At 40.8% G+C, this 10,990-nt stretch overlaps 1 protein-coding gene across 1 annotated transcript; it reads left to right on the top strand.

Moving 5' to 3' along the window:
- Positions 1-7,615: 7,615 nt before the first annotated feature.
- Positions 7,616-9,073, top strand: LOC122800379 (early nodulin-75-like). Its single transcript, XM_044069827.1, has one exon. The coding sequence runs from the start codon at positions 7,616-7,618 to the stop codon at positions 9,071-9,073; it is 1,458 nt and encodes a 485-aa protein (XP_043925762.1).
- Positions 9,074-10,990: the final 1,917 nt, after the last annotated feature.

Raw genomic sequence — 10,990 nt, 5'->3', positions numbered from 1 at the left:
ATTCTGAGGTTAAAAACATCCTTATTATTAGCCCCTTGATAGGCTCTATGAATATCTTTTTCAAACAATTTTTCATAGACTAATAACCAATAATTTAGCAGTGGATTAAGGCAACTCAATTTTTTTTTAAAAAAATTCATCATATATAATGTTTTTTGTTATCACAGGTGTCATACCAAAGTGAAAGATTTAATTTCTAATGAATAATTTTAAATCCATTAAAACCTCAGCTACATCTGTTATTTTTAGCAGGCACAAAATTTAAAACTTTACTCAATAAATCAGCATGTTTCACAGAAAACAATCACAGTAGAATAATTGTAAATAGTGAAATCATTAGTAGAATTATGAATAAGCTCACGGCCCATTTGACTGTGTGCACCACCACTTTTATTCATACCCCCTTCCATTATTTAAAACAAGCTACACCCATTACTACCATCAGCATCATATGCTGAAAAACTTCTATTAAATTCACCGTTACATACATCTGAAAGACTGCATTCAACATTCACATTAAAAAATTGTTGATTTTTATCCAAGCTGGAATTGTATTCAACTATTTTACTAACTTCCACACTTGTATTAACACTATGCATATTACATTCAACAGCAAATGCATTATCCCCTTAATTGTTGCTAGAAATGCTTAAGTTGTTAGTTAAAATGTCTAGTTCATTACTTAAAAAAGAAAAGTCCAAATAAAATCCAAAAAATCATCAGAGTCACGTCTTTTATCACAATCTGCTTGATATAAAATGCTAAACCTATTCTAGCTCAAATCACAACTCACCATGGTTTCAGATGATTTTTCCATTTTGCTCCCTTTTGCCTCTGCCCCTGGAGTTTTTTTGCCAAGAATTTGAGTTTTTAAAATTGTTGCATGATTTTGGATGGGCTCCTAGCTGCTCATAATTGGAGTCACCACTGTCCGACTTCCTATTTCCTTTAACGTTCTTTTCTATAATTCTCTCCGATCTTCCAACAGGACACTCATCTGCTTCCCATGCAGCCATTGTGGATGTGTTGTCTCTAGGGAGGAGTATTTATTGCTTTACCCTGTCCATCAGTCTGCAAATACAGCTCATCCAATCTATTTGCAAAATGAACTACTGCTTCAGGATAAGCCTGACCTCTGGAGTACACTTCAGAATCTCTATGGATCTATGCCAACCCTTTCCAGTGAAACCTCAGATATTAGACAGGTAGATGGTGAGACACTTGATCAGAGTAGTGTGGTTACTGTGGCTTTAGTGCCAAAGTGTGGGTGAGGTACCATGCAGGAGGCTTGTTCGAGGTGCTCTGAGGAGGCCTGCTGTCCATGCTTTACCTGATCCAGGTGTGTCTTCCTATGCCACTCAATGTATGTTTGGGGCTGTCATGGAGGTGCAGGCACATTCCAATAGGTCCTCTAGAGAAATGCTTAAAGCTGTAGATGTGGCACAGGCTGACATGCGTGACTGCATACACTGTGTTGTTGGATTCAATGGACCAGATGATACACACATTGGAATGGGCGGTGTCTGTGATGGAACATCTGCTGGGAGAGGGACAGTATCCACATGATCATAGGTTAGCCACATCATCTAATGTTAGCCGACTTGGCCATGCTCAATCATGCTCCTGTACACTACTTCCACTACTTCATCAGTGGTTGAGGTGTGGTGTACACACACCTAGATTTGGCAAGCCTTGGGGCCATGGTCCTGTGTATACTCGTGAGGAGAGATTCTCCAGCAGACATCAGTCACATTCAGATAGTAGCAGTGCATCTGACCATGGGATTAGGCATGCAAGTGCAACTCCTGGCAGAGCCACTTCTCTTGGTTGGGTATGACAATGATGAACTGCCACCTCTACATGGCTCACACCTGGACCTACCAAGATGTAGAGCTAGCACAGAGCTTGGCTGTATTCATGCAGACACTCACACACCAGTTTCACCTGGAGGGTCCATACAGACACATATACACAGTAGTTACATGGTCCAGCCATGAGGTTTAGCGCTCATTCTGTCTCAGTGGCCATTTGTTACTTTATCCAAATGTCTGCCTGTTTCTCTTTCTTTCTCACATGCACTCACTTACCTTTTATGTCAGCCTAGGCTTCACCCCTCCCCCCCAAACACACACAAAACCCTGTGCAAGTGATGATAACTGTGCCATATCCTTGTTTTCTATCTTTGGATACAGGGATACATAATGCTTGCATCTGATGGGCAGGGTGCATAGCTGATTTAGTGCTTAGTATATCTGTGATGGTGATTCATAGGTTCATAGGAGGTTACTAGGCTATTGGCCCTAGGGCCTTTATAAGCCTAGCCATGTTATGCCCTTATTCCCTTATTGACCAAGTTGTACGGTCTATATTGGCAGTGTGAGTCTATGATCAGCACTGTCTGCCCTTATCCAAGAGGGACATAGGTGACACCCCCAGGGTAAATTTACACTCATATCCAGTTGTCTAAGTTACACTTAAATAGGGTCATTGAGAAGCTCTGTTTTACATGAGTTTGAAGTTTGTTCCAGAGGAGTGGCAATCTCTGGGAGACATATCTGTCTCTCCAGCATGTCCTGTTAATGTCATAGGCTAGGCTAAGATTCCTAGAGCAATTGAATATTGTCCCATCTTACTTGCAAATGTGCAGCATTTCCATTAGGGCAGGGTCCAAGACTGCACTGTAGGCCAGGCACAAGTCACCTCTCAGCAGCCTATAAGATACATAGTACAGTGACAGGGCCTTCATTCTGTCCATGTAGGCCATGTGTTAAAGGCCCTTGAACTTCTTGGTGAGAAACCTCTGAGGTCTCTCCAGGTGCTGCATGTGTCTGGTGAAGTGCATGCAGAAAGGAGCAGTGTACTCTATTACTGGTCAGATGAGGGATGAGTACAGGGGGGTTATAACATCCTTAGCTCTAGATGTGATGTTCTTACTTATGACAATTGCAACATAAAAGGCCTTCCTTACAACTGTGGACACATGGTGATCAGAGTTAAGGTTGCTATCAACTTGTGTTCCCAAATCTCTCACCACAGGGTTTGAACTGTTAATATTGTAATTTTCAGGGACTCCCACTTTGCCAAAAGGGATGATAATGCATTTTTTTTGTTTTGCATTTCATAGTTTCATAGGTTCATACTAGGCTATCTGCCCTAGGACATTTATAAGCCTAGCCAGAGTGTGTTTGGCTTTCGCCACCCATTTTAAATTAATTTTGCTATGCATTTAGTTTAACTCCGTGGATTTGGCACCAATCATTTGTATGTGTGAGCCCTTTTTGTAGTATGTCAACATGGTTGGGGGACTCAATGATTGTACCCAGTTTGCAGATGTTATTTTGCTAATTGTACTTTTGATATATTTTGGTGTTACAAATACAGTTGATAGAATCAGAACAGTTTTTGCATCAGTATTTTAATCTTCTGGGGGTTATGAAGTCTGAAACTGAAATGTGTCTCATTAATTTCTAACTTCTCTCTTTAATGATTTGCCAGTACAAAAGTATGAGGCCAAACTGAGGACATTCAGTAATCATCAGTACTTTTGAGAGGTATGAATGTGTGAATCTTTGATGCCTGAGGCCTATTAACTTGATACAGGACACGTACTCACATAAGTCTCTGCTGTCACATGTTAAGGGCATGGCTGTACAAGTCACCCACCTTTTACTTACTTACTTACATTACCAAGTAACAACATGCAAGGATACGACATTCATTTGTACTATTACACAGCTGCTACAGTTTTAGTTCAGGGCTGAGTCTGTCTGATGCTAGGAGTACACAGCCAATACATGGGTAGGCAAAGGATGTGAGCGTTGCCTGGCTTCAATGTTACTATATGTATGTGCATAGGATGAATGTTCTAGCCCCTTAGGTGGTGAGTGAGTGTGCTATGTGTTGCCTGTTAGCCAATGAGATGCCATATTGAGCACACCTACATCTGCCTACACCCACAGCAGCTGCTGGATCCCCATCTGACTCCTCACCTGCATGTGGCTGTGGTGACCTTGCCATTGGTAGTGGGATGTGTGCCTTTTCACCTTGTTGATCCTGCTGAAGTTGTTTTCTCAGGATGATGTTGTGAAGCATGGCACAGACGGTAAAGAATGCACTACATGTATGTGGATTGTACTGCAGGGCACCCCCAGATGTATCTAGGCACCAGAACTGCAACTTCAGCAACACACACACACACACACACACACACACACACACACACACACACACACACACACACACACAGGCACACACACACGCACACACACACTCTCTCACACGCACACACATAAACACACACACACACACACACACACACACACACACACACACACACACACACACACACACACACACACACTATGATATTTCTGGTTTGAGGGTGTGCATCATTATGGCATTCTTCAGCAGGTGTGTTTGCATCTCTGATGGGTGTCATCAGCCACTGTTAAAGTGCATAACCTGCATCCCCTGTAAATGATCCTGTGGGATATCACCTCTACTGAACATCTGATGCAGTTGGGAGGTGTTCAGATATGTGAGTCGTGGTAACGCCTGAGTTGCCAGCAGACACATTCAAGATGATTTCTGCAGCATTACACATGACGTAGCAATTAATATGGTGGAAGCCCTTTCTATTTATGTAGACCCTTCCCTGTTCCCCAGGTGGTATCTTGATTTCTATATGTGTACAAGCTATGGCACCCAGCACTTCAGGGTAGTGTGCTACAGGGTAGACCTCCTGCATATTTGTGGCCCTGCCCTCAGGAGTATGGGAAAATATATGTGGTCACTGGCATGCTAGAACATAGCATTCAGGAATTGATGGAGGACCGTGGATGCTGATGCCTGTGACACAGGCGACATCCCCAGCATGTGTCCTGTTGGTCTCTGAGAGGCTCCTGTAGCTAATATTCTAATTGCTATACATACCTTTGTCTCCACTGGTATGGTTTCCCCTTGGTTCACCCTGGGTCTGAGTTGAGGATCACAGCGGTTGCACAGTTCCTGTAGTGTGTCTCTATCCAGGCGATGTGGAGCCATTTACTGAATATAAAACAGTGCGCTACCATGTCTTAGCAGACCATGTAGGGTTTATTGAATCTTTTTGCTAGTTGTGGTGAGAAAATCTTAATATCTAGCATAATCAGTATATAATATGATGTTTTTATTAAATAAGGTTCTGAATTTGGTGTAAAGGTAAATTTTTTTCTGAGTGGTTCATATATTTTTCATTGATACTATTTTAAATTATATAATTTTACAAGACTGTAGATACATATAAAAGCTGCATCAGAACTATTAGATGCACTATCCTTACTTTTCCAGTTAATCTGAGAACTTCCTCCAATGTTATATCTGAAACTAGTTTTGAAACAAAGCACTTTGTGAAATATTTACTCAGGAAGCTGTCCCAATGTTATATATATTATAAATATACTTAGAAGCATAAATGCATCCATTCATCCACAACCCCCTTTTCCCATCTTTGCACGTGAAATTTTGGTATCGCTTCAACAGTTAAAATCATCTAGCACCAAGTTTCACACTGCCAGTTGGCTAGTATAAATTGCCTCAGATATTTAATAAAATCATTGAGAATATCCTCCCGCTACGTGTAAAGATTATAATCTTGTATCACTAATGACGTTACTTGAGCTGTTATTTCATTTTAATAAACTAGATAAAAGCTTTAATGGAGTAAATACTCAGTATATTTTGCATGTGCAATGATTTATATTCATCTTATGCATCTGTCAGTGATGAAACTTTATCTAGGTCAAAGTTGCGTTGAAGCTAATTGCCTAGCTGTGAAGTTTGGTTGTTAAGAACAGAAATTCACTTTGACTGTTATTGTATATATTGTGCTTTAATAATCAAGAGGCACCTGGCCATGGAGCTGAAACTAGCCTATCTAATATAAAAAGATATTCTTATTTTGATTAAACGCAGTGATGAGTTGATCAATCCGATGCCACAATCTTCACCCTCTTCATTTTGTAAGAACAGTAGATTTAACCTCCAAATGTCACCAATTTTAGCAAATGATCCAAAAAGAATCTTGGTTCTGAGCCATAGTCACCATTTAACTTCTTCTCATCCTTCTCCTCTCACAAGTGCTTATACGCCATCATCTTTCATATCCCTGTTTCTCATTGCTTCTTTTGCTCCACTCTGACTATGCAAATAAATTAGAACAATGGTATATGTAATGTGAAATGATCACATGGCTGAGTATAAATGTGTGTTCATATTGCTTTCTTATGCAACATATTCTCTGCTACTAGTAAAGTTTATTCTTAGGTATTTATTTCTCATGATGGGAGCCTTATATTAAACATTATGTGTATATTTCTCTAAGTGGATCTATCATTCCTCAGCCTCAACTGGTAATAGATTCCTTGAGTTGTAATGTCTAGTCAGCAAAGTCAAATGAATAATACACAAGTAAATTGATAAAATAAATCTCCCTAAAAGTAATTTTTATCTGTCTTTTGGTTTGGCACTATTGGAAAACAGATTAGGTGGTATTCAAAACTGTGAAAATGTTGGTGTATGGAGATTTACCTAATTTCCTGACTAAATTAAATAAGCAGGCAGAAATGGAATAACAAAGCTCCTGCCAAGGAGATACAATGAGCTTTCTCTCCAAGAAATGATGAAAAACAGAATGCTATGTTTCCTTCATCAGAGTCATATAGAACCCTTGCTTTCATTTCTCATTTATGGTGTGATAACTCAAATGCATCAAAGAAACTGCTCCGTATTCTTTGTATATTAAGTTAAATATTTTTTTCATTATCATAGCCATGTTTAAAATTGGAGCTCCTTCTGTGTGGAGTCTGCATGTCCTCCCCATGGTTGAGTGGCATTCGAAAGAAATGCGTGAATGGGCGTGCCTTCGTTGAAGGATGCATGTCAGGCTGGCACCTCAGCACTGTAAAAATCTACTGCCAATCATTAGCGGACCGGAGTTCCGCTGTGGTGACCCCTAACTGGGAAAAGCCAAAAGAAGGAGATATCCATGTTTAAAATATTTTCAAAACTCAAAATTCATACACTGAGGTCTGTCCTTTTGGTATAAGCGGATAGAGCCCTCCCTATGGCCCAGGTAACCTAAGTTACATTAGTGGCCTGGGCACTTGGTGGCATAGGTCAGGTGAACTGGCATGTCAATTCTGGGGGAGGGGGTGGTCATATGTCATGGTTGATTCCTGATGGAGGCTAGGAATGCAGAGAGGTATTCTCTTCAGGGTGTGAAGTATGAAAATTCATCTGACCTGTGCAATATCCCAGCTTATAAATCCCAATCTCTACATGCATATAAAGATAGCCACATAGATACATGGATAGTTATGTCAAATGCACATACACCTATACAATTACAATCATGTCCTTACAAACACACACACACACACACACACACACACACACACAGACTAATACAGTACTTATCTGCTGTCATGGTAACTGTCCTGCTTTTGTCATAGACAACAATGGGGTGTACCACAGAACAGCACATTCCATCCTCACTACTCTGAGTGCAGTAGAGCTTGTTTTTGAATTGTTGTGCCGCTCTGTTTCAATCCCATTGTACAGCTCTGGTGCAGACTACATGCCTCATTTACACAGCGCATTGTACAGCTCTGGTACAGAATACATGCCTCATTTACACAGCACATTGTATAGCTCTGGTACAGACTACATGCCTCATTTACACAGCCCATTGTATAGCTCTGGGGCAGACTACATGCCTCATTTACACAGCCCATTGTACAGCTCTGGTACAGACTACATGCCTCATTTACACAGCCCATTGTACAGCTCTGGGGCAGACTACATGCCTCATTTACACAGCCCATTGTACAGCTCTGAGGCAGACTACATGCCTCATTTACACAGCCCATTGTACAGCTCTGGTGCAGACTACATGCCTCATTTACACAGCCCATTGTACAGCTCTGGGGCAGACTACATGCCTCATTTACACAGCCCATTGTACAGCTCTGAGGCAGACTACATGCCTCATTTACACAGCCCATTGTACAGCTCTGGTGCAGACTACATGCCTCATTTACACAGCCCATTGTATAGCTCTGGTGCAGACTACATGCCTCATTTACACAGCCCATTGTACAGCTCTGGTGCAGACTACATGCCTCATTTACACAGCCCATTGTATAGCTCTGAGGCAGACTACATGCCTCATTTACACAGCCCATTGTATAGCTCTGGGGCAGACTACATGCCTCATTTACACAGCCCATTGTATAGCTCTGGGGCAGACTACATGCCTCATTTACACAGCCCATTGTATAGCTCTGGGGCAGACTACATGCCTCATTTACACAGCCCATTGTACAGCTCTGGGGCAGACTACATGCCTCATTTACACAGCCCATTGTATAGCTCTGGGGTAGACTACATGTCTCATTTACACAGCCCATTGTACAGCTCTGGTGCAGACTACATGCCTCATTTACACAGCCCATTGTATAGCTCTGGGGTAGACTACATGCCTCATTTACACAGCCCATTGTATAGCTCTGGGGCAGACTACATGCCAGATTTACACAGCCCATCATATAGCTCTGGGGCAGACTACATGCCTCATTTACACAGCCCATTGTATAGCTCTGGGGCAGACTACATGCCTCATTTACACAGCCCATTGTACAGCTCTGGTGCAGACTACATGCCTCATTTACACAGCCCATTGTACAGCTCTGGTGCAGACTACATGCCTTATTTACACAGCCCATTGTATAGCTCTGGGGTAGACTACATGCCTCATTTACACAGCCCATTGTATAGCTCTGGGGCAGACTACATGCCTCATTTACACAGCCCATTGTATAGCTCTGGTGCAGACTACATGCCTCATTTACACAGCCCATTGTACAGCTCTGGTACAGACTACATGCCTCATTTACACAGCCCATTGTACAGCTCTGGTGCAGACTACATGCCTCATTTACACTGGCTGTGTCTGCACACTGCTGTCTTTGCATGCATCATTATCCAGCAGACCACTTCAGCGCTACTTGTTGGAGGGGTCATACCACTGTTGTAGTACATTAGTATCTGACTCCCTCCCTTATAACACAATGAGCAGCCCTGTCAGAAACTAAGATTGTCTTGTGTGCTATATTTGTGTGAATATTCTCTCTTATTTAGCCTTATTTGATTTTTTTCACAATATTATATTGAATGATAAATTCTTTCTTACTAGTTAATGTATTTATTTCCAAGTTCATACATACAAAACATTATTTAGATTATACCTGCGATGTCACTGGAATTTTAATCTTACTTAAAATCATTTAATGACAGAATTTCATGTTCTTGCCTGTTTTCCATCAGTAGACAGGACTTTTCATATTATTTTTTACCCATGATTTAGATGATTTATGAGGAGATTTTAATTGAAATAAGTAATTTATTTCTCTTGGTATATAATCTGTTAGGTCTATACTGAATTAGATTCTGTCAAATGTTACATTTATTAATATAAATGCACTGATTAAAGTTTGCTCAGAAGTTATTTCTGACTAGGCCATGGTTCGTGTACAGACTTAAAAATCTAACAGCAAAAATAAATAAATAAATAAAAATCTACACACTATTTATAGAATACTATAATTAATAAGGACTAAGGAGTGTGAAACTAAAAACTTGGATTTTCATTTATTTGAATATGTTACAAATTAATATTAGAGGGGAATTAGTAAGCTGTGGGGAATTTAAATCTTACAAATTACAGAAAACAATATATTTTAGTAGAAAAGGAGCATTAGTTGAATCAAAAATCCTGCAAATGAACCACAAGTGGGTAAACTGTGTGCGTGTGTGTGTGCCCACGTGTGCACATGTGTGTGTGTCTGTGTGTGTGTGTGTGTGTGTGTGTGTGTGTGTGTGTGTGTACGTGTGTGCGCGCGCTCGCATGTGTGTGTGTATGCATGTGCGTGCATTGTGTGTGTGTGTGTGTGTGTGTGTGTGTGTGTGTGTGTGTGTGTGTGTGTGTGTGTGTGTGTGTGTGTGTGCGTGTGTGTGTGCGTGTGTCTGTGTGTGCATGTGCATCTGCATATGTGTGTGTGTGTAGTTAGAGAAGACACTAATATATTGTTCCAGCTGCATTACCTGTGCATTTCAGAGACATCTCTAATGACATTTTGTGCCACAAGGCTCTTCCATGTCTATGAATCACTAATTAGCTGAATAATACCACCAGAGCACAACTTCGAGGCAATAGTAGTGTGCCACAGAGCTAAACTTTCTGAATACTCCCAATGTTTGATACAGTTTTCTAATTAATATCACAAGTCCTTCACTCTTGTTACTACTGCCATCAACAAAGATTGCCTTAACCCAGTGGCAGATTACAATAGAGGCACTTTGCGTGGTTGTTCTGGGCCCATTGCTCAATGGGGGGAGCTAAGTCACTGCATTAGTAGGGAGCTGCAGATGATATTTTTCTAATTATTTTATGTATTTTTTTAAGTGGAGAATCATATTTTTCTTTGAAAAGTAAAATAACTAGATCAACACCCTGCTCTATCCTTGGTAGAAGGCACCACAGCTGCAGTGTGTCACAGTGGAGGTAGTGGCCAAGAAGTCCACAAAAATTAAACAATAAATGGATGGGAAGCTCACTGCAGTCAAAACACTAGCTCAGCTGCTGTGCTTTGGTAGCCTGAGGTAAGCTTTTCTTTTTTTTTTTTTTTGTTTTTTCAGTTTTGGCAGGCAAGGGGTGAGGTGCGGTTTCAGTGAATGATAAGCTTTATTGGCTGTCCCAAACCAGGACATGTGCACTACACAGGTCACACTGTTGGCTTTGGGGATTCTGAAATGCTGATTCTTAAATTACATCATTCATTAGTGGCCCTGAAGCTTCACAGAGTGATCCACGAGCAGACATGTAATAAACGAAAATCCAGTTTCTGTACTGCTCATGACGCAGTGAAATACAATTACATGAATGCAACAAAAT

Source organism: Protopterus annectens, chromosome 4.part0 (genome assembly GCF_019279795.1).
Source record: "Protopterus annectens isolate FY-2018-M chromosome 4.part0, PAN1.0, whole genome shotgun sequence".
Classification (NCBI taxonomy): Eukaryota; Metazoa; Chordata; order Ceratodontiformes; family Protopteridae; genus Protopterus; species Protopterus annectens.
This window is presented reverse-complemented; position numbering and strand designations above follow the sequence as displayed.

What these genes read in the sequence shown, in the direction of transcription:
- LOC122800379 (XM_044069827.1), top strand. Translation starts at nt 7,616, where the DNA reads ATGCCTCATTTACACAGCGCATTGTACAGCTCTGGTACAGAATACATG.